The 23,916-nt window shown below is 56.9% G+C and overlaps 1 protein-coding gene across 1 annotated transcript in view; it reads left to right on the top strand.

Annotated features, from left to right (window-relative positions):
* Xylt1 (xylosyltransferase 1) overlaps nucleotides 1–23,916 on the top strand; it is a 242,923-nt gene that overhangs the window by 169,459 nt on the left and 49,548 nt on the right. Inside the window, exons 4-5 of the mRNA XM_046436805.1 lie at nucleotides 7,035–7,207; nucleotides 8,629–8,831. Of these exons, the coding sequence (XP_046292761.1) occupies nucleotides 7,035–7,207; nucleotides 8,629–8,831 (376 nt within the window). The remainder of the gene's footprint in view (nucleotides 1–7,034; nucleotides 7,208–8,628; nucleotides 8,832–23,916) is intronic.

Below are 23,916 nucleotides of genomic sequence, written 5' to 3'. Positions count from 1 at the left end.
TTTTTAGAATTTTTTTTAATATTTATTTTTTAGTTTTCGGCGGACACAACATCTTTGTATGTGGTGCTGAGAATCGAACCCGGGCCGCATGCATGCCAGGCGGGCACGCTACTGCTTGAGCCACATTCCCCAGCCCCAGTCTAGGTTTTGCAAGATGAAGAATGTCTTCAGATCCCTGGTGCTGGTCACCCGACCTTGAAGTGTGCTCCGTGCACTGAAAATGGTCAAGATGGTGAATTCTACCTTAGAGAGCTTTTAGCACAATTTAAATTTAAACAGAGGTGCCAGATGGGGGGTGTGGCAGGGAAGGAGGGAGGGAAAGTGGCTTCCCTCTGGAGGGCGTTTCTCCTGAGACCCTCACAGCTGGGCTTTGGGTCCCCTCTAGACTCAGGACCCTGCCGGCCGCCCACCCTCTCTCTGGCTCCAATCCCGTTCCTGTGGCTGGAGGGGACTCAGCTGCAGGAGGTGATTGGCCGTGGTGTGCAGGGCGCCCTGGCCGTCGCTGGCTCCTCTGCGGAGGGCTTGGTGCTGCTGAGCACAGGTCCTCAGACCGCCCCAAAGCCTCCAGGGCAAGGGCCCAGCCCCCAGCAGGTTGGCCGGTGGAGAGGAGAAGCCACGCGCTGCGCTCACCCGAGCCTTGCGCAGAGGCCTCCAGGGTCCCACACGTGGCCGGAGCTGTCGTCTCGAATCCGTCCGTCAGAAATCACTCAGCCGGGCAGCCCCCGGGAGCTCGGCTCTGCGCCAGGCCTGGGGCCGGGACAGAGTCCTGCAGGAGATAAGAGCGTGACCCTGCTCAGAGGGAGCCAGGGGACAGCTACCAGCAAAGCCCCGACTCCCTCCATGAGGCACTGCTGACCCCTCCATCAGGTTAGATTCCTCGTTGGGTAAACTAAACTGGGCAGACCAAGTGTTGGTCTCCTTCTGGACCTTGGGATGACTAAATGACAGTCACCTGGGTCGTGCCTGGGACATACCAGTGCTTAATCTGCATCCCCATGGCTGCTGGTCTGTGGCTCTGCAGGACCCAGGACGGGAGGTGACTTGCCAGGGGCCCCATGGTGGGTCCATGGCAGCAGGATTTAAACCCACAGTGGCTCTTCATCACGCGGGCTCTGAGCACACCCTGCACCTGTCCTAAGCCCCGTGAGAGCAGGGGCTGCCTTCCAGGCACCTCAGTTTAATCCCCCAAAACCTGCATTGAAATTTCCCAGGGGAGCCGGGGGCAGGGGCATATGCCCATCATCCCAGTAGCTCCGGAGGCTGAGGCAGGAGGATCGCAAGTTCAAAGCCAGCCTCAGCAACAGCGAGGCCCTAAGCAACCCAGTGAGACCCTGTCGCTAAATAAAATACAAAATAGGGCTGGGGATGGGGCTGAGTGGTTGAGTGCCCCTGAGTTCAATCCCTGGTACCCCCCCTGATAAAAAGAAAGAGATTTCCCAGGGAGAAAAGCCATCCAAGCTAACAGCACCTAGAGCCCCCGGAAGCCTCCTCCTCAGGGTGGCCCACCTCTTCCTACCCTGCAAGGTTCCTGCTGCCAGGTGGAACTGTCCCCCAGGGAGTACCCCCAGGGCCCCACAGGGTCGGGGACAGATGGTTCATCCCCCTGGATAGATGAAAATGGACCATCGTGGGGGTCTCCCCAAGGCCCCCACCCCAGCTGTGGTGGCACCCTGTGCCCGTGGCCCCCACCGTGTTCAGCTGGTGATGCACACAACCTCCTTCCTGCTCCTCTCCACCCCAAGACCCACCGCCCCTCGCAGCCGCGGAAGGAGCGCTTGGAAGTATAACCCGAGTCCAGGGCTGGGCTGGAGTCAGTGTCCGGTCAAGGTCTCCTTGGTATTGACCATTGCTGCTGGTCGGGGGTACTCACTGCGGAGAGAAATTCAGCGGTGGGTGTTCACCTGCGAGCAGCAGGTGACAGCGTGTGCACCGGAGCTGGGTCTGTTGGAGAGATCACACCCTGGTCACCTCAGTCACCCTGGTCACCCTGGCGGGCAGCCCAAGAGAAAGGACGTTGGCGATAGAACCACTTACTGGGCATGCCGTCTGTGCCGGGCGCTGCGCTCAGTCCTGACGTGAAAGCCCACGTGAGGCGGGTTCTGTGGTCACGTGGACCCCTTTTACAGATGAGAAGGCTAAGGCTTGGAGACACGGCCGGACCAGGCTGAGCCCACGTGACCGGCCTGGCCAGAGACCAGGCTGCCTTTGCTCTTCCTCCTAGATGCCGTCTTGCATCCCAGTGCCAGTGGAGTTGACCCCCTTATCCTCAGGGCATCAGTCCCCACATACGCCGGGGTACGGGAAACCACAGATGTCACCAGACCCTGTATATGTGCCGTGCATCCCTCCTTGTCCAGGGACCTGCCGTGGATGGTCAAGTCCGTCATATAAAGTGGCCTGGTGTTGGCCCAGAACCTACGCACACCTTCCCGCAGACTTTAAATCATATCCTCATTATTTACAACCCCGAATACAGCGTCAGTGCTATGTCCGTGGCTCTTACACTCGATAGTTTAGAGAATGACAGGAAAAGGTTCTGTACGTGTTCAGCAGAAAACCAACCTTTTTTTTGGTGTGTGTGTGTGTGTGTGTGTGTGTGTGTGTGTGAACCGGGGCTGCTTTACCATAGAGCTACATCCCCAGGTTTTTGGTTGCTGATGTTATTTTTTAATTTCGAGTCACGGTCTCACTAAGTTGTTGAGGCTGACCTCGAACTTGCAATCCTCCTGCCTCAGCCTCCACAGTTGCCGCCGCACCCAGCACGGACGCAATTTAAAAAGAAAGATGTTTTCAATCCACAGTTGGTTGAATCCGCGCTGCAGAAGCCACAGAATCAGAGGGAAGCTCGGTGTGTCCTTCTCCATCTACCTACCTACGTCTGGTAGCATTTAATTTATAAACCAGGCCCAGGAAGAGATGAACAACCACAGCGGATAATAAAATAGAGAGGTTGTAATGGCATATTGCAGCAAGATATATCTCATATGTTTATTTCTGGAACTTTCCATCTATAATTCTGGGTGACGACAACCTCAGAAAGCAGTGCTGCAGATAAAGGGGATGGTGATCCATGCCTTGCCCTTCGACCTTGGCAAAGCACCTCCATCTCCACCATCTCTTTGGAGCCTGAGGATCACGTGGTCCCTACTTAATGCACAACGCCACCGAGAACCAGAGTCGGGTCCGGGGCTGAGCGTGGCGGGGCTGGTCACCGGGGAGCGCTCCCATCTGCAGCCTTCACACCTGCGCTGCCAAAATGCATTTGATATTCTCCCCCCATAAACCTGGCTTTTTAACATTCATCTGAAGTCAGCTTCTTGCTGCTGTAACCATCCTGATTTTCCCACTTATTTTCTGGCTTTTTTTTTTTCCAGCCACTGGGATCTGGTTCCACTGTCAAGTCCACGGTTCTTTTCTAGGAGCCGGGCAGTGCTTGGGTTTTCATCCTTCAGAGAGTCCCCTGTCTGTGAAGTCCCTGAAGTTCTGACTCGAGGGATGGCTACCTACCATCATCTGCCCCACAGCTGGGGGTCAGTCCCAGGAGCAGATTTTCTTATTTATAGGGTGGAGACAGTTGGGTGGAGCTCAGGGACCTTGACAGGGTGGCAGGACCCCAGATTCGCTGCAGCCTGTGCTCAGCCACTTTCTGGGGACGGCCCTGAGCCTCACAGTGGGCGTGTGTGTGTGGGGCGGGGGGGTCCTGGCTCCCTCCCGTGGGGTCTGGATGTGCGTGAACCATGCCGCCGGTGCTCAGCCCACACAGCAGAACTCTGGGGTTTCTGGTCCCCATTTTCTTTGCAACTGTCTGCTACAAGGACCACTTTTTTTTCTCTTTCGTAGCTGTAGAGGCGCAGAATGCCTTTATTTTTTTATTTTTATGTGGCGCTGAGGATGGAACCCAGGGCCTCACACGTGCTAGGTGAGCGCCCTACCGCTGAGCCCCAGCCCCAGCCCCAGCCCCAGCCCCGAGGATGGTTTTATTTAAGCAGAAGAAGCTGTTGCGTTGCTAGGATCGTCTTTGATTTCCCAGTGCCCCCTCCTCTGCTCCAGAAGGAAAGCATCCGTGTGTCTGTCTGTCTGGCTGCGAATCTGCTCTCCAACCGCTGCAGCGAGCCATGAAGGGCTTTTCCCCACGTCAGTGTCCAGGTGTAGAGCCCCAGAGGGCGGGTGGACCCCAGGGTGGCTGGGGCTGGGTGACACCGGGCTTCCGCTCCCACCTCTGTCCCACTGTGCGGCCTGGGAAATGGGTCACCCTCTCCAGGCCTTAAGGACAATAGCGCACTCTTCCCAGCGCCAAATAATGATGGACACTCAAACCATGATAGCCCCCACCATAGCAGGGATACATACCAAACCCTCCGAAATCATCAGCTCCGGGCTGGGGACGGAGCTCCGTGGGTAGAGGGCTTGCCTCACACGCACAAGGCCCTGGGTTCAATCCCCAGCATCACAAAAAAAGTCACTGTTTTTCAAAATGCATTCATTCAGCAACGTGGCAAGAGCCATGGGGGGACTGGAAGGCAAGGGAAGGGTCTGTCTCCCGAGCCTTGACTGGGTGACGGTGGGTGGCATGACAGGTGGCAGGTGTTTTGTTGGAGGGGTAGTTGGATGGTGCTGTGTTTGGATGGGAAGATGGTTGGATCAGACAGAGGGGTGGGTGGGTGGATGGATGGATGGACAGATAGATGACTGGGTGGACAGAAGAATGGAAAGATGGATGGGTGGATGGATGGATGGATGGACAGACGGATGAACGGGTAGATGGAGGGTAGATAGATGCATGGGCAGGTGGATGGAAGGATGGACAGGTGAATAGCTGAAAATGTAGCTTCAGTGGTCACCTCACGTTGTCAGCCTCCCATCAAATACAAAGAGTCCCCTCCGGTACCGGTGACAGTCCTCGGATGCATGCCTGCTCCCTGAAGAAACTAACCTAGGAGGCGTTTCGTGACCAAGCCTCGCCGTCAGGAACCCTTCCTTCCGTGCTCTGGGTTGGACCATGTCCTGTGTCAGGGGTTCGGGGAGTGGCCTTTGGAGTGAGACCTGGATTTGAATCTCGGCTTAACGGACTAAAGCAGGGCGGCCTGCAACAAACCCTTGGCCTCTCTCCGCTGTGGGTTAACGGCACCACCGGGCAAGGTCACCATGAGGACATCGTGTTGGAGGGCAGGTCAATGCTTGATGAAACGTGCTGTGGTTTTACTGAGCCAGAATGTGCTCTGTACCTTTTTTTTGGACAAGAACCAGCTGTGTGCTAGATATCGTTCGAGTGTTGCATAGTTAATGGTCAACAGGTCTGAAATAGTCCCCCGTCTCTCCGAGATTTTGCTCCAGTGCTGTGTTCAGACAAAGAAGCAGATAAGCATCTTCAGATGGTGCTAAGGGCTAGGAGGAAAATAGAAGCAGGTGAGGCGAACAGCGTAAGGGACGGAGACGGGAGTCCTCTTGGTGGGCTGTAAGCCAAAGTCAGAAAGGAGCAGCCAGGCAGAGATCTGGGGACAGGGACTTCTAGGCAGCAAGAATGGCCGTGAAAAGGTCCTGAGGCAGAATGAGCTTGCCCAGGGAAAGGCAGGTAGACGAGGTGGCAAGGTGAGAAGTGGGACTGCTCAGGACAGAGAGGTCCAAGGAGTGACGTCAGCCAGGCCTCCCGGGCAGCCGGATCAGGACGTTATCCACGTTAATGTCATCCTGTGGTCGGGAACATGGAAGGACTCCTGTTCATTGAGTGGTCATTCAGTTTTCCGACGGCAGCTGACAGGCTCTGGAGTTCTTGACCTCGGGCTCCACGGTCCACGTTCTTTGCATTCCTAGTTGGTCTTCTGGGACACCCACAACTGCCCCCCCTGACTTCAGTGTGAGTGCCCTAGACCCAGATCCCATAGGAAATCTGTTAAACCCAAAGGACATTGGGCTGAGGAAAGCGAGGAGATTCCCATTGGAAGCGCGATGAACTCATCTGGGAAGCTGTGTTTCTCCCGGGGTCCTTGTCCCTGCGGGATATGGGGGGGAAACGGAGAGAAGGAGTCCTTGAGGCTGATTTCTGGATAAAATATGTCTGGAACCGTTTATCTGGGCAGATCTGGTGCAGGATCTGACTTTAAAAGAAAAATAACACCATGATCCACAACGTGGCTCCCCTCCCGCCTGGTGGACCCGGGGGTTCAGATGGGCTCAGTAGGACTCACCGCCGCCCCGTGTCGATTTTCTTCCGGAAAGTTCTCTCCATGTCGGGACAGAAAGGCTCTTAGGATCTTGCAGTTCGGTGGGCAACAGAAAGCGACCCTCCCCGATCTCACATTCCAGGCTGAGTGTGGCGGGATCTTGTTGAGCGCTGTCCTGGTTGGCTCTCGTGTCCCCCTGAACCGTGCTCTGGCCTGGGAGAGGCAGCGTTGTGATGGGCTTGTCCTGCCTGGTGTTTGGTGGCTCCTCTGCATCCACCTGGACCGAGCATGGCGGGGAGGGGGCCGTGTCTCCAGCAGCTTCAGGTGACCGAGCTTAGGATGCGAGATGAACGCGCCCGTCATTGCGCTTCAGGTGAACAGTATGGTACTGTGCGCTTCGAGTCGGTGCAGAGGGTCGGTCTCAGGTTATCTGTTCTCAGCACAATTTGAAGGGCGCAAGGAAACACATCGGGTGCTGTTAGGAGAAGAAAGGACAATGGATTCCAGCCAGAGAAAACCGGCTCCTGTGTTGGGGTTCCTAACCCAGAGGAAACGCAGCTTCCCCTGGGGTTCAAGGCTCCCTCCCCGAGCTCTACTCACCTGCCTCATGTCACGGCGAACAGTGTCCCCGGGTCTCCATCCGTCTTTTTCAGGTTGCTTGGGAGTGGAAAGTAGGTGGTAAGCACCGGGGTCTCCTACCCGACTGGGGCCTGGACCTGCTTGGCTGAGTTGAATCAGGTCCCAGGGCCCAACGTGAATGTACCCTGGGAATAGTCCCCCAGAAAGGAACAAAGAAAAAAATCAGAGCCACTCCCTGCTGCCCCGTGGAGGCTGAGCCTCACCCTCACCTCCGTGGTCTCGGGTTTTCCCCAGGCAAAGCCAGCAAGAACATTCAGTGGGACGAAGACTCCGTGGAGTACATGCCAGCCAACCCCGTCAGGATCGCCTTCGTCCTGGTGGTCCACGGCCGAGCCTCCCGGCAGCTGCAGCGCATGTTCAAGGCCATCTACCACAAGGACCACTTCTACTACATCCACGTGGACAAGGTGAGGAGCCGCTTCCCCTCCCGCCGTGCTGGGCTTCCTCTGCAGTCTGTCTGTCCCTCTCGGATCCCTCCTCTCAGGAGTCCCGTCTAAAGCACAGAGGCTGACCAGCATGCGGTTTCAGAGTTACCAACTGAGGCTTCTGACTTTCTCCATAAACATTATTTTTCTTTCTTTCTTTTTATTTATTTTTATTTTGGCAGTGGGTACCAGGAATTGAACTCAGGGGCACTTAACCACCAAGCCCCCTCCCCAGCCCTATTTTGTAATTTTACTCAGAGACAGGGTCTCACTGAGTTGCTTAGCGCCGGGCTGTTGCTGAGGCTGGCTTTGAACTCGTGATCCTCCTGCCTCAGCCTCCCGAGCCGCTATTTTTTACTCTTGATAGACACATAATAATCATACAGATTGATGGGGTGCCGTATGACATTCCAACGTATGCATACCTGCTGTACCCAGCCTGTTCCGAGTAATGAATATGTCTGTTGCCTGAAATGCCCATCATTTCTCTGGGGTGGTGACATCACTCAGGGTCTTCTATTTTTTTGATATTTTTTTCGTTGTCAATGGACCTTTATTTTATTTATTTATGTATGATGCTGAGAATTGAGCCCAGGGCCTCACACATGCTAGACAGGGGCTCTACCCCTGAGCCCCCGCCCCAGCCCCATCCCTTCTACTAATTTTCTTGAAATGGATGCTGGGTCGCCTCCTGCTCCCAGACAGCTCTGTGGTCCTCCTACCTCTTCTCTTGCCCAGCGCCGACCCCTGCCCCGCACACCTGGTAGCCAGAGTGGGCTCACCTTTTCTATAAAAGGTCCAGGTCATAAATAACCCCGGCTTTGTGACCCACACGCTCTGTGCCCCAGCCGCCCGGCTCTGCCCCGGTGGCGGGAAAGCAGCCACAGAAAACATGTGGACAAATGGGCGTGGCCATGTGCCAATAAAGCTTTATTGACAAACCCGGTGGGCCACGTGCTCTCTGGGAGCTCTCCTGCCCCGGGAGTTTCCGTTGGCTGCAGATGAGGCCAGATGGCAAAGGGGCGGTTTCATGGCCAAGGTCTGCTCCAAGCAGAGCAGGGAGAGGGTGACGGAGGGCCACAGTGGGCAGGACGGGTGCAGACTCCATACAAGTCACATGTACAAACGCAGAGCCCCAGACCCTGCCAGCCCAGGGCTCGAGGCCATTAGCTCCGAAGTGGGGCTGGGAACCTGCATTTCCCATTAAAATTTCCAATGAATAGAAGGGCGGAGAGGTGCAGGGAGACCCCCGGCCAGGATCGGTGGCTTGGCCGAGTCTCCTGCGTCCAGACACCAGTGGCCAGGAGGGAGGAGCAGAGTGGGCCTGGGCGGGGTGTGCCCAGCCTGCCTGGTGCCGGGCCCTTTCTGGGCTGCTGAATGTCACCTTTCTCTCCTGGGCAAAGCGCTCTAATTACCTGCACCGGCAAGTGCTCCAGTTCGCCGGGCAGTACGGCAACGTCCGCGTCACCCCCTGGAGGATGGCCACCATCTGGGGGGGAGCCAGCCTCCTGGCCACCTACCTGCAGAGCATGCGGGACCTGCTGGAGATGACCGACTGGCCCTGGGACTTCTTCATCAACCTCAGCGCGGCCGACTACCCCATCAGGTAAGGCGGCCGGTGGCCCCGGGGCCGGCCTGGTCTGATGTCCTGCTTCCTCTTTCTCCCCCTCTCCCTGGGACACTGGGGAGCACGGGCAGTCTGCTTCCTGTCCAGAGAAGCGCTCTGCCTCAGTGAGACACGCCATGGGCCTCCCGCGCTCTCCCTGAGGTCCTGACCCTGGTGCAGGCTGGACCTGAGGGCCCCCGGGCACTTCTTCCCTCACTAGGACCAGAGAGAAGTTTTGAGCACATGGTCCTCCCAGCTCTGTCCCAGGCTGCCCCTGTGCTCCAAAGAGACAGAGACCCCTGCCCGCGGGGGGCTTCCATTCCAGCAAAGACCAATCAAAGAAGTCAACCGTAGGTAGAATAACGACACGCTGTGGGCACAGTTTGTTGGGATGATGGCATGTTGGAAAGATGAAGCAGAGAACAGAGGCGGGGGCGGGCGGGATTGCGATGGAGCAGCCAGGGTTGTCCCCGGATGAGGAGTGAGCCCCGCCCAGGGGGAGAGTGGCCCAGGTAACAGGCGGGGAGGGCTGAGCCCTGGGGTGGGACCGTGCCTGGGGTGTGCCCGGGACAGCAGGGCTGAGGGGCCGTAACACGGCGAGCGAGGGCCAGGGTGACAGGAGACACATGGTCAGAGACACTGGGGCTCCGTCATGGAGAGTCTGGAAACCGTGGTCAGTCCAAGCAAGATGGACGCCACCGTGAGCTTGGAGCAGAGGAAGGACAAGGTCAGACTTGGGTGTTGAGCTCCAAGGGGGGGAGGGGGAGAAGGCGTCGGCTGCGAGGTCCGAGCAGCATCACAGATGGTGGGTGTCCTCGGGCTGCGTGAGGCCCACAGGTGGGTCCGTGGGGCCCCCACCAAATTTTCACAGATGAGCTGATGGCCCACACTGGCAGCGCCCACCTGAAAGGACAGGTTCTGGCATCTCTGGAAGCGCTGTGCCCTCCACCCTCGGCTGGCACAGTTACCTGGAGCTGGGGGTGCAGCCAGCAGCCCCAAGGTGCCGGCAGGAGAGCTGTCCCTTTGTGCATGTGGTGTTTAAAGGACATCATCAGCCAAGAAACCTCCCTGGAGATAGTGCAAGAAAACAGAGAAGAAAGACAATGAACTGCACTTGCAATCAAGAAGGCGGCTCCCAGGCAGGCACCGTGGGATACCTGTCAGCCCAGTGGCTCGGGAGGCTGAGGCAGGAGGATTGCGGGTTCAAAGCCAGCCTCAGCCAAAGCGAGGTGCTAAGCAGCTCAGTGAGTCCCTGTCTCTAAATAAAATACAGAATAGGGCTGGGGTAGTGCTCAGTGGTGGGTGCCCCTGAGTTCAATCTCCGGTATCCCCCCCCCATCACACACACACACACAAAGAAGAAAGCCACTCTTTGCCTGTGTGTTCTTGTTGACCAGGGCGCACAGGAAATGGATTGGGGGTGAAGGGGGCCTCTCTGCCACCCATGGCAACAGGGCACTGGATTCAGCCTTCCCTGGAGAATTGGTCAAAGGTGTCTAAAAAGAAACTTCATGAGGACAATTTTCAAACACACACGAGAGTAACGTAAGCAGCACCCCGTGAGCCTCACCCAGTTTTGGCGACCATCAGTCACAGCCGGGCTGCTGGCCCAGGACTCTCGCCCTCCTGGCCCAGCCTGGGTTGCTGTTGAGTGAATCCAAGACACCCCGTACAGCGGCATCTGTAAATGTTTCACAGATAGGACTGTCTTTGAACACGACGTCAATAGGACGCTCCCACATGAAATGGTTGAGTCAGGATCCAGATAAGGAACAGGTATGAAGAAGACCTCGCTGCAAAGGTCACAGCGTGGTCCTCGGCTCCCTTCTCCGTACCTGGGCTCAGGGGCATCCATCATCTGCTGGGAGACTCCAGATGAGTGAGAGGGAAGCACAATCTCTGGTCATTTTGAACAAGATACACCTGTTTCCTTTTGTTCGTAGACTAATAGAGACAAAGAGAACAGGTTTAAAAGCCTTGCTGACAAATGTCTACCTACCGTGAATTTTCATTTATTCAACATTTATTGAGCAACTACTACGCTAATCACTGTTTGGGAATTTAGTGAACAGAAACAGCTTCTACTTCTCCCGGGCCTCGTGGAGCACATGTCCTAGTTGGGAAGATGGAATCATGAGAGGGACACCAGCAGGACGAACTAGGGCCCTAGAGAAGAAGAGGCGTGAGTGAGAAAACCTGGAGGAACATAAGCAGGAGATCAGAAAGACATGGGCATGTTCAGCTTTGAGCTGAGGCCTGCAGAGGAACAGAGGCTGATCGACAGGGAAACAATAGAGATCATTCTCGATCAGGATTCCCCAGCCATGGCACTGCGGATGTTCGCTGATGGATAATACCCTGTCGTGGGGCAGTTCTGTGCGTTGTAGGGTCTTTGGCAACACCTCTGGTCTCTGCCCACTAGATGCCAAGAACACACCCTGCCCACTCGTGCAAACCACACATCTCCGGACATTGCTGAGTGTCCCCTAGGGCCCAAGTCACCTCCAGCTGAGAGCTGCCATTTCTGATGGAGTGATAGCCTGGGTGTGATGGGGGTCAGAGATGAGCTTACTGCATTTGAGAAATTTAAAACATGGGTGGAGCATCATACGTTAAAAGTGAGGAGACGGGTAGAGCGCACAGAGGTAGAGGTTAGAACATTCCTCTCCATCTTCTAGGGAAGGACTGAGTCCAGAAATGCCCCCCAATGCTACGCACAGCCCCTAGTGGGACCGGTCCTCCCTTCAGCCCTCACAGCAAACTCGTTCTACAGATGGACAGAAGGAGGCCCAAGGTCATGGGGTGAGCTCATGGCACAGCAGGGATTAGAACCGGTTCTGTCTATGGCAACCTCGGCACGCTTTCTGCTTGAAGTCAATCTCTTGGCAAAGTCAGCAGCCTCAGACTGGCTGGCTGGTCCCCAGCTGCATAGCAGACAGAAGGGACAGTCCAGGCCCTTGAGCTCGCTCATGGCCGGGCAGGACAGTGGACACACTGCAGCAGGGGATGTCAGGGCAAGGTGGTGCACGGTGACTGTTGTCTCTGAGGATGAGGAGCTATGGTCAAGGTTCCCACACTCCTCCTTCTCCAGACTTTCACTGGAAGCCTCAGAGGTCACTGCAGCCTGGGACCCGGGGCCTCATTCTGCCTGAGACCTGCGGAGGCCCCATAGGTGGTGTGCGCACTGCTGCCCCCTAGAGGCGCTGTGTATAGGTAGGTGTGCGCACTGCTGCCCCCTAGGGGCGCTGGGTTGTGTTGCTTGGAAGTCGAGCCGGTAACCGAGGCCGCTTCAACTCAAGGGGGGCCCAGCTCTGCTCAGCGTCCACGACAAAGCGTGCGCAGACCTCACCCCAGACCGCTCTGCAGCTTGCACTGTGGCCATGAGCAAGAGAACGCCATCAAGATACCACGAAACACAGAGTGTCTGACCCTTGGAAGGTGCTCAGTACACGCCAACTGTTTACATGTAAGCTCCATCCAAAGTGGTGTCTCCTATCAGTGGATGAGACACCAGAAACCCTTGCCCAGACCGTGTGTGCACCCTACCTCAGGGTCCACAGGGGACATTCCCCATGTTTACAACTTCTTTAGCTGGGCCTCGGTGGTCTGGCTGGCCCTGGCTGGCCCTCTCCCTGATCTCACTGCCGTGGTGCCCACCGCCCGTTCCACTCTCCTGCCATTCTGCCCGCCAGCCTCAGGGCCAGAGGCGCCTCCTGCACGCGGTATGGCTGGTGCCTCTGGCTGCTGTTTTCAGGGAGCCGCCTGCACCAAAACATATGAAGTTTGCAGATGAATGATTTTATCCTGGGCCACTCGGCTAGGTTTCCAGTCCCATCTGCCGCTCCATCTGTGGCTTCCAAACCACTCCTTCCCCCATCCCAGGAAGGATGAGCAAACTTGGGCACCTGCGGGAAGGGGTGGGCGTGCCCAGGTCAGACCCTGAGGAGCCGAGGGGGTCTCCAAGGGCAGAAGCAGCGAGGTGTCCATCCTGAGCGGCTCTGTGCTTGGACACCACCTTCCAGTGTCCCCCGCCCGGCCCTAACGGAGCGTCCAGCCCCTCCCTCTTGGGTGGTAAAGACCTGTGGGTTTACTGGTCCCTAGTCTTGGGTAGGCCCTGGACACAGAGAGCCTCGATTGAGTTCCACCTTCCGTGCCTATCTCAAAAGACCGTCTGGAGGGTAAATGGACTATGGCCCGTCCGGCGTCCCTGGTGGCCGGATGTGCAGCAAGTCTGGGTGAACGCTGGCCGGTCCTCTGGCAGTGGGTCGTGGGGGCCCCAAGGTGGGACCTCATCACCCTGGATATCAGTTGCTCCCCCTCTTCCCTCCACAGAGTTTAAACAGAAGTAAAACGGCTCTTGAACCCACCTCCCCCTCCAAAGTGGGAAAGGGCAGAGTTAGGCGGTGAGGACGGAAGGCCGCCAGCGCCCTGTGGTCAGGGAGGGTTTTCCCGTATTCGGAAGGTTCCCGGGAAGCGTGTTGGAAGACCCCCGGCCTCGCCGCTCTGCTGTGGACGCAGCCTGGCCCAGGGAGGCTCTGACTGGAGCTGGTCACGGACGGGAACAGATGTTTCCAAACTCGAGGTCTTGACTCCAGCGCCTGAGGATTTTACTCAGTGTGTTCTGCCCACAAAGGCGGGGACCAGCCCTGCGTCCTTCAGATTGGCCACAGGAGGGGATGAAGCCGGACGCCCTTGGCCCTGTTGGTTGGTTTGGACCCGCGCAGAGCATCATGAGCTCAGCCCCGTGACATCATGGGCGGGGTCGGGTGACGATGTGCGCACAGGGTGGTGATTTCAGGAGCCAGGGCTCCCTCTGACTTCACTCAGCTGACTGGCCTCCTGCTCGGGACTGAATATACCATTGCAGAGGAGGCGGGTGCTCCAAAAGGGAGGGGGGAGCCCTGAGCCCTGGAAGTGAGTGTCACCTGGATGAGGTGTGGGCGACCTCTCCAAGGAGCAGCGTGGGACCTGGGGTGCCAGGAAAAGTGTTCCAGGAGGAGCGGGTAGCATGGGCAAAGGCCGGGGGGCAGTAGGGGCCTTGGCATATTGGAGAATGTGGCTGCCTTCCTGCAGGTGAGACAGGTAAGGGCAGCCACACGGGGACTTTAGATCCGTGCTGATGGTTGACGTCTTGGCCCACGAGCATGAGGTTTTGTTTGGGGTTTTATTTTGTTTGTTTGCTTGTGGGGGGGGGGTACCAGGGACTGAACTCAGGGACACTCGACCACTGAGCCACATCCCCAGCCCTATTTTTGCATTTTATTTAGAGACAGGGTCTCCCTGAGTTGTTCAGGGCCTCGCTTTTGATGAGGCTGGCTCTGAACTCGCCATCCTCCTGCCTCAGCCTCCCGAGCCACTGGGATGACAGGCGTGCGCCCGGCTGAGCTGTGAGGTTTAAGAGCAAGCAATCTTATGGCATTACTGAGAGATCATTTTGGTGGTCATGGGAGAGAAGTTGGGAAGGGACCCAAATGGGAGGGAGAGACCAGTCAGAGGGTGCAGCTCCTGCTGACCCAGAACCAGGCCCGCTCAGCCTGCTGTCCTCTTCCAGCCTGGCAAAGGCGGGCATCCCAGGAGCCACCCTGAACTTGCAGAATCCATGCAGCCAGTCAGTCCTGGAGTCCCACACAGCCAGGCAGCCGCCGTCTGCTCGGGGACCAGAGCCCACAACTGCGCAGACAGCCTTGGTCAGGAGTCGGCAGAGCCTGGGCACCTGACCTAAGGTCCCTGTGCCTCCATCTCCTCCTCTGTGAAGTGGAGACAGCCCGGGGCAACCCAGAAGCCGCAGGCAGGGGTCTCGGGCGGGGCCAGAAGGCACACCCAGACCTGGCAGTTTCCAGTGGTGATGCTGGCATCTCTCCCATGTGCCATCTGTCCTCCTCCCCACCCAAGACCAGACCTGGTCACCTCACCCAACCCTGCAAGGATGGCCTCTGCCTGAGCCGTCAGTGTCCCCGAGTGGACACTGCCTGAGCCAGACCCTGGAAACAGTCCAGAGCTTCTGCAAGGCCATTTCCTGAGCATCTGCCAACTACAACAAAGGCCAAATCAAAACCAGGGTCTGCGTGGTTCTCCTCCCAGCCAGGGGACGCAGACGCCTCGTGGGTGGCGAGAACCTCGACGCGAAGCTGCCCATGTAGTTAAAATACATCCTGGAGGCCTGAAGACCGCTCACTGGTAAAGAAGGGGAGAGAGACAGACAGAGAGACAGAGAGATTCCTCACAGGATCAGAGGAGCACAGGACTGTCCCTGCCCCAATGGGCAGTAGTTAGCTGCAGCCCCGGGTGGGAGGCCACATCTGGGACCAAAACCCAGGTCATGGGGCGCGACCACCTCTGCCTCCAAGCCACTTCTGCATGGAGGCGCCCTAGATGCCCGCCCTCTCCTGAGACCCCAGGCCCCAGGGACGGAGCCATCCAGGAGAGCTCCCCCCAGATCCTGCGGGAGTCAGCAGGGCGCACCTGCTCTGGCCGCGGCAGCTCACGGGAACTGGAAAAACATGCCGATAATTATGCCATTAGCAGTTCTGTTTGCGTCTTGTAACGAAGTAAACACATCCTCAGGCCTGGCACTCTTCAGGCTGACAGCAGCTCCGGTTCCTGCTGAAGCGCACGTGGCTCTCTCCCGCCGGCTGTCCCCGGTCCCCTGAGCTCTGTGCCAGGTCAGGCGGCTCTCTGTGTTCCCCCAAGGCCAAGACTGACCCCGAACACCCGTGGGACAAATGGATTGGGGCTGGAGTGGCCATGAAATGCAGGGAGGAGCATCCAGGTCCCTCGGAGGGCCAGCCGTACGTGGTCCCATGGGTGTAGAAGGCCATCCTGGCTCACAGAGGTCAGGATGGAAGATTCTGGAAAAATACAGGGGAGTTCCCAAGATCAGTGTGAAAGGTCCAGAACAAAAGGCAGGCACTCTTCACCCGAGGATGCCACCGTCTCTCTCCAAGGCACCACCATACTGTCTGCTGGCTTTGGATTCCTCGCTTTCCCGGGGGTCATGTTCTCTCTTGAGTCCTGTGTCCTGTGGTCCAGAGGGACATCAGACTCAAGAGGGCAGAGACAGCACCTCAGCTTGTTCCTTTGCCCCTCTTATTAAACGCAGCTCGCTGAGGTCCCCTGGGGAGGCGGGCAGCGTTCTAGACCCGAGCTGGCAGAGAGAACCTTCTAGAAATGGAGTGGAGTGCTCCATCTAGAAAGAATTCACTCACTTTTACCAAAAGAAGAGAGAGCCGGACGTGGCCTCCACCCTCTGCCAAAGGTCCCACCAGATCCCGGGTTGAGGTTGGATTTTGAAAATGTTTTCTTCCTGATTCCTCGCTCCCCGGATGGCGCAGTCCTCTGTCCCCCTGGCCGCAGCTCCCCGGCTGGGGGTGGGACATTTCCAGCCCGGGCACCTCCCCTCTGCTGCACGGAGCGTGTTTGCTCTGAGCAAAGCCGAGCCTTCTTATCCGTGGCTCTGCCACCCGCAGACGGGAGAGGGCTGGTGTGCGTGCAGGGGCTCTGAGGGCCTCCTGGGAATCTGGATGGGAGCTCCGGGTGGTTCACACCCTAGAACCTGATGCTTGCTGCCCGCCCCTCCCACCCAGCCCAGGTGGGGACTGTTTCCAGGTGTGCCGCAGTCTGGCTGGGCACAAATCACGAGCCACTGAAGCAGGAACAAACTTTATTTTTAAACTGCAGGAAAACACTTCACACAGCCCCCGGGGAATCCTCCCGAACGCGCCAGGAGGCTTGTCCAGGAACCCCCAGCCGGAAATATCTCTCCCGGAAATCCCTCCTCCTGCACTTCCCCAACCAATGGGAACTCTCGGGGAATCCCCGGAAATCCCCATGAGAACTCCAAAATAGTGCGAGAACTCAAAAGTTGCGGCAGAGGCGGATAGTAATGCCTCACCTGTCAATCAATACTGTTGGCAAAATGCCAGGGGACCATACAGATTCGGCCGTGGCTCTCAGCACAGGTGCGCTCTGGAGAGGCAGCCAGCTCGGAGGTCCAGGGGGAAGGGAGTGTGTCCCTACCTTTCTGTAGGGATGATGGCAGGGATTTGGAAGAGTCCAAGGGACAGAGTTAAGGTGCAAACATTCTGTGTACAAACAGAAACTCTGGATTTTGGAAAAATTCTTTATTTCCTCTCCCTTGCCGTGTGTGCCACCATGACCCAGCACGGTCAGTGGTCAGTAGTGGCCTCCACAGTGGATGCCTGGGAAGCCCCTAGGAGCTGCCACTCTCCAGGAGCACTTCATAGTGGCCAACACCCCTTGAGTCATTATCCAGTGTCACCCTGTGGCCACCTCAGATGGTCGAACCTATCACTTCAGCCCGTTTCACAGGTGAAGGAAATGAGGCTGCGAGAAGTGAAGGACTTCGCCGGGGTCTCATAGCTGGTGGGGATCCGGGCTGGCGTTCGGACCCATGCGTCCTTCTTCACTGTCGGGGGCACCTGAGTTCTCCAGCGGCAGCTCCCGGTGAACCTGCTGGATCATTCCAGAAAGAAGCTGTCCACGTGGCTTCCCCATCGCAGTCCTTGGTTCTCCATCTGGATGAGAACCCAGGAGGCAAGAGCTGTCCCGCAACAAGAGAGGAGCAGGCACGTGGGGCCTGAGACCCGGGGTCCCCTAACCTGCAGCCAGTCGCTCAGATGACTTGGCCAAGGTCACCCAGCAGGACCGTGGCTGAGCCGGGATTTGAACACAGGCCCAGCTGCCCGCCAAGCTCCACGTTCTTTGCTCTGGGCCAACCACCAGGTCACATAAGCAGCAGACCCCAGGGAGAGAAAGCCCGTCACACGAGACCACCAACCCCACCACGTGGCCACCGCAGCCAGCCTGGGCCACGTCCAGATGGGCTTGTTCCTTCTCTGGCTGATGGGAGATGGCACTTGAATGAATGCATTTGCTGTAAGCACAGACTTGGGGACCAGCTGTCCCCATTAGCTGGAACAGCTCCACTTTCACGTTCCCGGCTGATCCTGCTCCCTGGGCATCCTGGACTCCCCAGGCCTCTCCTGGTCTGACTGGCCGATGGCTGATGGGATTCTCACTCATTTACATATTAGCCTAACACCTAAGGAGAAGCAAATGGAGGCCGTTTCCCCAAAGACCTGGGATCGTTTCCAAGCAAAACCAAAACCGTGCGGGCACTTCTTCACCGTCGTCGATTCAATCCACCAGGGCGGGGACAAGGCCACCCCACATCAGCCCGACCTGGATTGGAAATGTCGCTGTGGACGGAACTGGGTCTCCCTAAGATCCACTAGGAGGGTGAGGGTGCAGCCTGGTCCTCGGGAGTTAGGAAAAGAAATGCCAACTATCTTCCCTCCTCTCTGTCATACGAGGACACAGCCAGAAGGTGACCATCTGGAAGAGGGCCTTCGCTAGCAAGCAAATTGACCAACACCTCCATCTTGAACCTCAGCCTCCGAGGTTATGAGAAAGCTGTGTGTTGAGGCCGCCCAGCCTGCAGGAGCTTGTTAGGGTCACCTGCAGGACCTTGTTAGGGTCACCTGGGCTGACAAATGGGCCTCCCCCACTCTCCCCCAGCTGCAGGCTCCCGAGACAAGGGAAGCTGAGCTTTCTGAGCCTCAGGTTCCTTGCCTGTCAGAGGGGCAGGAGACGGGAGCTGTCACTGAGCTGTACTGCTGTCTGTCCCGCGCTCCGACACCCAGCCGGGCCGGCAGGGCAGCTCCGTCCTCTGCTCCCCGCCGTCTCCCCTCTCCCTCCCCCAGCACCAGGACGGGGAGGCTCAGCCTGCCCATGGGCAAGAGAAGAGCTGGCCGAGTGACCTGGGTCGTCTTGAGGATGACGATCATCACGGTGGCGGTGTCTGAAGACCCTGCGGGGTCACGCATTTTAGACCAAAAGGATAAACCTTGGTCTGGCCTCTTGGGGGTCAGTTTCTTTCCCCCCCACCCCGTCTCATATTTATACCTCCACACCCTGGAACTAATAGTAAATACAGATGTGAGGAGGGGACCGCCAGGAGCCGAGCCATCTCATCTGCAGCTGAGGCCCCGCCGTGGCCCCTGGCCTTCCTCGCTGTGGCCTGGCTGGTCGGGGGGGCAGTGCTGACCTTCCCATGTCCTTCTCTCCTCTTGCCCTTGAATCAGAGCAGCTGCCATCTTCCTGAAATTCCCAATGGGAAGCTTCCTCCAAATTCCTGGTGGTGGGCCCATTGACTTGCCCACGGACCTCACCCCCCCACCCTCTCCCCAGATCCAAGCAGTGAGCCGCTGACCACCCCACTGGCCCTAGGCAGTGACGGAGACCTCTAGGGGTCCCTGGCGTGGGAATGGTCATGGCATAGAAGCCAAGGCGGAGAGCCAAGTGCCCATCACTCCTTCGACCTGCCTCCTGCCTCCTCCCGCCACAGCTGCCCCTGGTCCAGATGGAGGGGCTGGGACCTGGATTCTGGCTTCGGCTCATTACCCATAACACCACCGGCCCATCGCCCAGTGGAGACCAGGCAAGAGGAGGCCACGGGCGGTGCTGGCCACTCTCCCCAGGGTGACGGTGACGTGTGGTGTCACACGGTGCTTTGTCTCCTTGCTAAGAAAGAATTAGAGATTGTGCCCCCAGAGCCACTGCCCTCCTGGTCTTCTTCCTCCAGAGAAGGCTCCTCCTTGGCGCAGCTTTAATGGTGTCCATCCGTCAACATTACGCGGCGGAGCAAGCCCGGGGCGCAGACGTGGCCACCCCTTCTCAGTATAACTGTGCTCCTTGGGATGCGGGGATCTGGCTGAAGGCCAAGCAGGTTTTGATTACGGAGTCAATCTTGGTTTAAAAGTTTGCCACCCTCGGGACGTTTCTAACAAGTTGCTCTAAACAATGCGTTCTCGGTCACCTACCCAGCTAAAGAGTCCCATTAATCCAAATGGCTTCCCCAGGGTGCTGGGAACCACTCAGGGGCAGGGGCCGTGTCCCCTCATCAAGAGCAAGGTCGCAGCACTAAGGGGAGCTGCTTTGTCACAGACTGAGCGACGGGAGTCAGGCCCCTCCTGAGGTCCCCACCACGGCTCCCCCAGCTCTGAGCGTGTGCAGAGAGCTAAGTGCTCCTCAGGGTCTCACTCAATCTCTGGGCCACCTGGTGAGTGGGGACCTTTACATCCCCACTGATGGGAGAAGGGACCTGAGGACATGCCCACCCGCTGAGACCCAGCACCCCGATGCAAACCCACCCATGTCCTTGACAATAAGCCAGGGATCCTCCAGTATGACCCCTGGGCCGCTGTCTCGCACCCAAGACGCCTTGACGGGATACGCAGGTCAGTTATTGGAAATACCAGCGTCTCCCTGCGTTGACCTCCAACCCTGGCTTTCGGGAGCTGAAGCTTTCTCTTTAAAAATAGTTGATTTAAATAAGAAATTTTTTACAAAGTCATTATGCAGGGGTCGAGTCACTCTTTGGTCATCCAACAAGCCTTTATGGGGCGCCTACTGTATGGAGGCCAGCTGGGTGGTGGGGACACAGCCGTAAGGGTGAGCTGATGGGGAATATGTTGGGTACAAAGGTGAAGAGAAAGTCACATACCAGAGGGAGCACAGGGTGGGTCAGGAAGTCATTTGTTAAGTCATTTGTTACCAGACAGCTGTGGGACAAGTGCAGGAACAACTCAAAATAAAGACTCCCGTTAGATGTGGGGATGGCAGGCTTTTTTAAAAAAAAATATTTTCAGTTGTAAATAGACCCAATACCTTTATTTTACCTGTTTATTTTTACGCAGTGCTGAGGATCCAACCCAGCACCTCGCACTTGCTTGGCAAGTGCTCTGCCACTGAGCCTCAGCCCCAGTCCGATGGCGAGCATTTGGACAAGGGGACAGAGGGTGACTGTCTCCAGCTTCGTGGGCCGCGGAGTTTTGTCACGATGAATCCCCCGGCACTGGGGTCACAGCCCTGGGGGGGGTCATGGATGACGCACATGGGCGGGGCTTCCCGTGCTCCTGGAAACTTGGCTAATGGACACAGGCCCTGGTTTGCGGACCCCTGCGCCGGACCGTCCGCCACCTCCAGCGTGGGGAGTGGCCAGGCCAGCACACCCAGCATGGTCTCTGCCCACTTAGCTTCTGACCCACCCGCCCTCTTTCTAGGTGTGGCCTTTCCTACATTACCCAAGTGGTTTCTGTCCATCCTGGTACCAGCTTGTGGTCCCCGCAGGGGCTCAGATTTCAGGACCCTGGACAGAGAACTGCGGTGCTGATTCCCAGGGCCTATGGCCTCCCTCCCCTGACCCCGACCTGGGCTCCCTCCAGCCTGGGCAGCTGAACCCCACATAGAACATCAGGCTCCCTTCACCGTCCCTCCATGCGTGTGTCGTGCCCGTCCCAATCCCCAGCTGAGGAGCAGCACGGGAAACGCTGTTCCCACACCGGCCTGCCTGCCCGGGGCCCACCAAGAAGAGACAGGCCACTTGCTCGGTTGTCCAGCACTGTAGCCTCCTCCGCTCCCTGGAGCCTGTGCTCGCCAGGGCGTCTGTGTTCCTACTGCCCACTTGGCCTTCTCTGCATAATACCTGTGCTGGCTGGCCCCGTCCCCAACCTGCACACCTTCCTCAATCTGAATCAAAAAGGTCAATGACAGTGAGTCTCAAGACTCATTGGTTTCAGTCCTTACCCGAGACCTCTGCTTCCCCGACACACACACACACACACACACACACACACACCAGCATCTTCCCGTGACTGGCCAGGCAAGTCACCAGCTAATGCCTTAATGCCTGCTAATTCTCCAAGATTTCCCAGAGGGAACGCACTCAGGCCCCTCTGCAAATCTGGCTGATCCCTTAGGTCTGGTTGCCCACCAACATCTTGCCTAGATATGTGTCCCCCTACCCCCCGCCGTCATTTGTCTCAGGAGTCCGCCAAATTGTCCTTTTAAAGAGGGAGAGAAAATTTTAACCAACGCGATGATCACAAAATGGGTCTCAGTGAAATATCAGCTTTAGGGTCTCAGGACTGACGGATTGATTCACTCAAGCCATCTAATCGGTCAGCGCTCGCTTGTTGGAAACCTGAAGTGGACCAGGCAGTGGCGAGGAGCTGAGGTCACAGCCACCAACAGGATATTTTAACATCTCCGCCTTGAGGAACGTACTGATTAGGCCATTAAATAATCACATCTTCATGAAACTATTAGGAAGGAAATTTACATGCGTATCATGCCGGAAAATAACATGCATAGAACCTCTTCTCTTCTAAGAGGTCAGAGAGACTTCCCTGGAGAAGCACCTCTGAGCTGAGATTGAACAAAAGGGGAAATTAACTCGAATGAAAAAAATTGGACGCAAGGTGAGGTCTCCAGGCCAAGGAGGCTGTGTGTGCAAAGGTCCTGAGGTAGGAGAGCATAGAACTCAGGCAGCAAATGAAAAGAAGCTACGTGGACAAGGAGTGTTAGGGGGATGATCCAGGAGAATGGGGCTGGTTGCCCGTGTTCAGAGGGCGGCAATGCTGCCCAGACATGCTGCCTCTTCCAAAACAAAGAACTGGGATCTCAATCGGCCATTGTCTTTAATCATTTTGGGGCCTTTGTGTTGAAGCTACTAACTCTTTGGATGAAGTTTCCAATGAAGTCCTCGGTGAAGTGGCTCTGGGAGCTGCCCGAGGCCCCAGAGGCCCAGGAGAACTTGGGGTTCTCCCGTATGCAGGTGGAAAACCCCTCATCCATATGACAAATTCTCTTTTAAACCATTTCTGGTTTCCTATCCCCAGGGATCAGCAGATTAGCCCCCGTTGGCCTGTGACCTCTGCTCAGTCTGATCTTTCAAAATTTCTCACCCGCCCTGAGACAAAGAGACGGCCTTGGGAAACTGTGGGGAGTGAATATACAGGCAGGTGGCAGGGGGTGCTGACCTGCCCAGTGTCCCTGGAACCCCAGCACAGACCCCGGCCCTGGAGAAGTAGCGACCATGACAGTGACGTGGTAACAGCTGACCTTGTAGCACTCTGGGGGCCCGGCTGCCCAGCCTGCGGGAGACGCCTGTTCTTTTCCCACCCGACATTCGGGACCCCGTTTCTGGTACCTCTCTCTGTGTGAGCTGGGAGGTCTCTTTTGCAAGCAATAGTTGATTCTCTCTTGTTCCGTGAAATCTGCAAGCAGCTCTGCGATGTAGGGGATGTTCCCACCCCCAGTTGTAAAGATGAGGCCGTCACTGAGCATCAGGTCACTGAAATGACCCAACCCCCGGCCACACAGCCAGTAGATAACGGCACTGGGACCTGAACCAGCCCCTCTGATCTCAAGTCTGCGTCTTCTCAGCCTCTTCAACTTCCAATGCCTGGATGTCGGAGCATTTGGGACATCCTTGTGGTGAAATTGAAATGGATAAATGATTACTGTGTAGATCCTGCTCATTATTGGAACAAACCCTGGGGGGTGTAATGGGGCAGAAAAATCTGTTTTTAATCATCAATGCAGAGGAAGTTGAGCTTATGGATAGAGTTCGGTGTAGTTTAGTGGTCATTTAACACCTGTCCTTCCCAGTTGAATGGACACTGAGCTGACAGTTGTAGGAGCTGATCGAGCAAAGCTGTGCCAGGGCGTTCCCAACTTAGGGACGTTAGGAACGAGGGACTCCACTCGGGAATGAGGTCCTTGTTCACCTGGGCTGAGCGATTGCTGTGGTCACTCTGGGCTGAACCTGGGGACCCAAAGAGAAATGGGCATAAGGCTGATGGAGCCTGCCATGTTCCAGGCCTGAGATGGACATTGGGGGGACACAGATGAATCAAACCATGTCCTTGTCCTGGGTAGCTTACCCTGGCAGGACTTGAACTCAAGCTAGGGAGACAGGGGGGCAAAATTAAAACCCCCCGGCTCAGAAGAGGCCTGGCCGGGGCTGCCCACCACAGCCCCCCGAGTTTCCCACCAGGAATACAGACTCGTCCCTCCAGTCTCCCCCCAGCGCCTGCTGTGGCCTCAGCCCCGCGAGGGACATCCGGGCAGCTCGGACACCACTCTCGCTCCCACTTGGCAGATGAGGAAACCGAGTCTCCGCGAGCCCAAGGCACCGTTCAAAACACTCAGCAAGAAAGGGACAAAGATCACAAGAAAGGTTCTACAAATCTGTGCCCGAGAAGCTTTGTCGCAGCCGAAC

The sequence above is a fragment of the Marmota monax genome, unplaced genomic scaffold (genome assembly GCF_021218885.2).
Source record: "Marmota monax isolate L192 unplaced genomic scaffold, Marmota_monax_Labrador192_F-V1.1 WCK01_AAM20220418_F8-fsc00035, whole genome shotgun sequence".
Lineage (NCBI taxonomy): Eukaryota > Metazoa > Chordata > Mammalia > Rodentia > Sciuridae > Marmota > Marmota monax.
The sequence above is the reverse complement of the archived record's forward strand: the minus strand, read 5'-3'. Positions and strand labels throughout refer to the sequence as shown.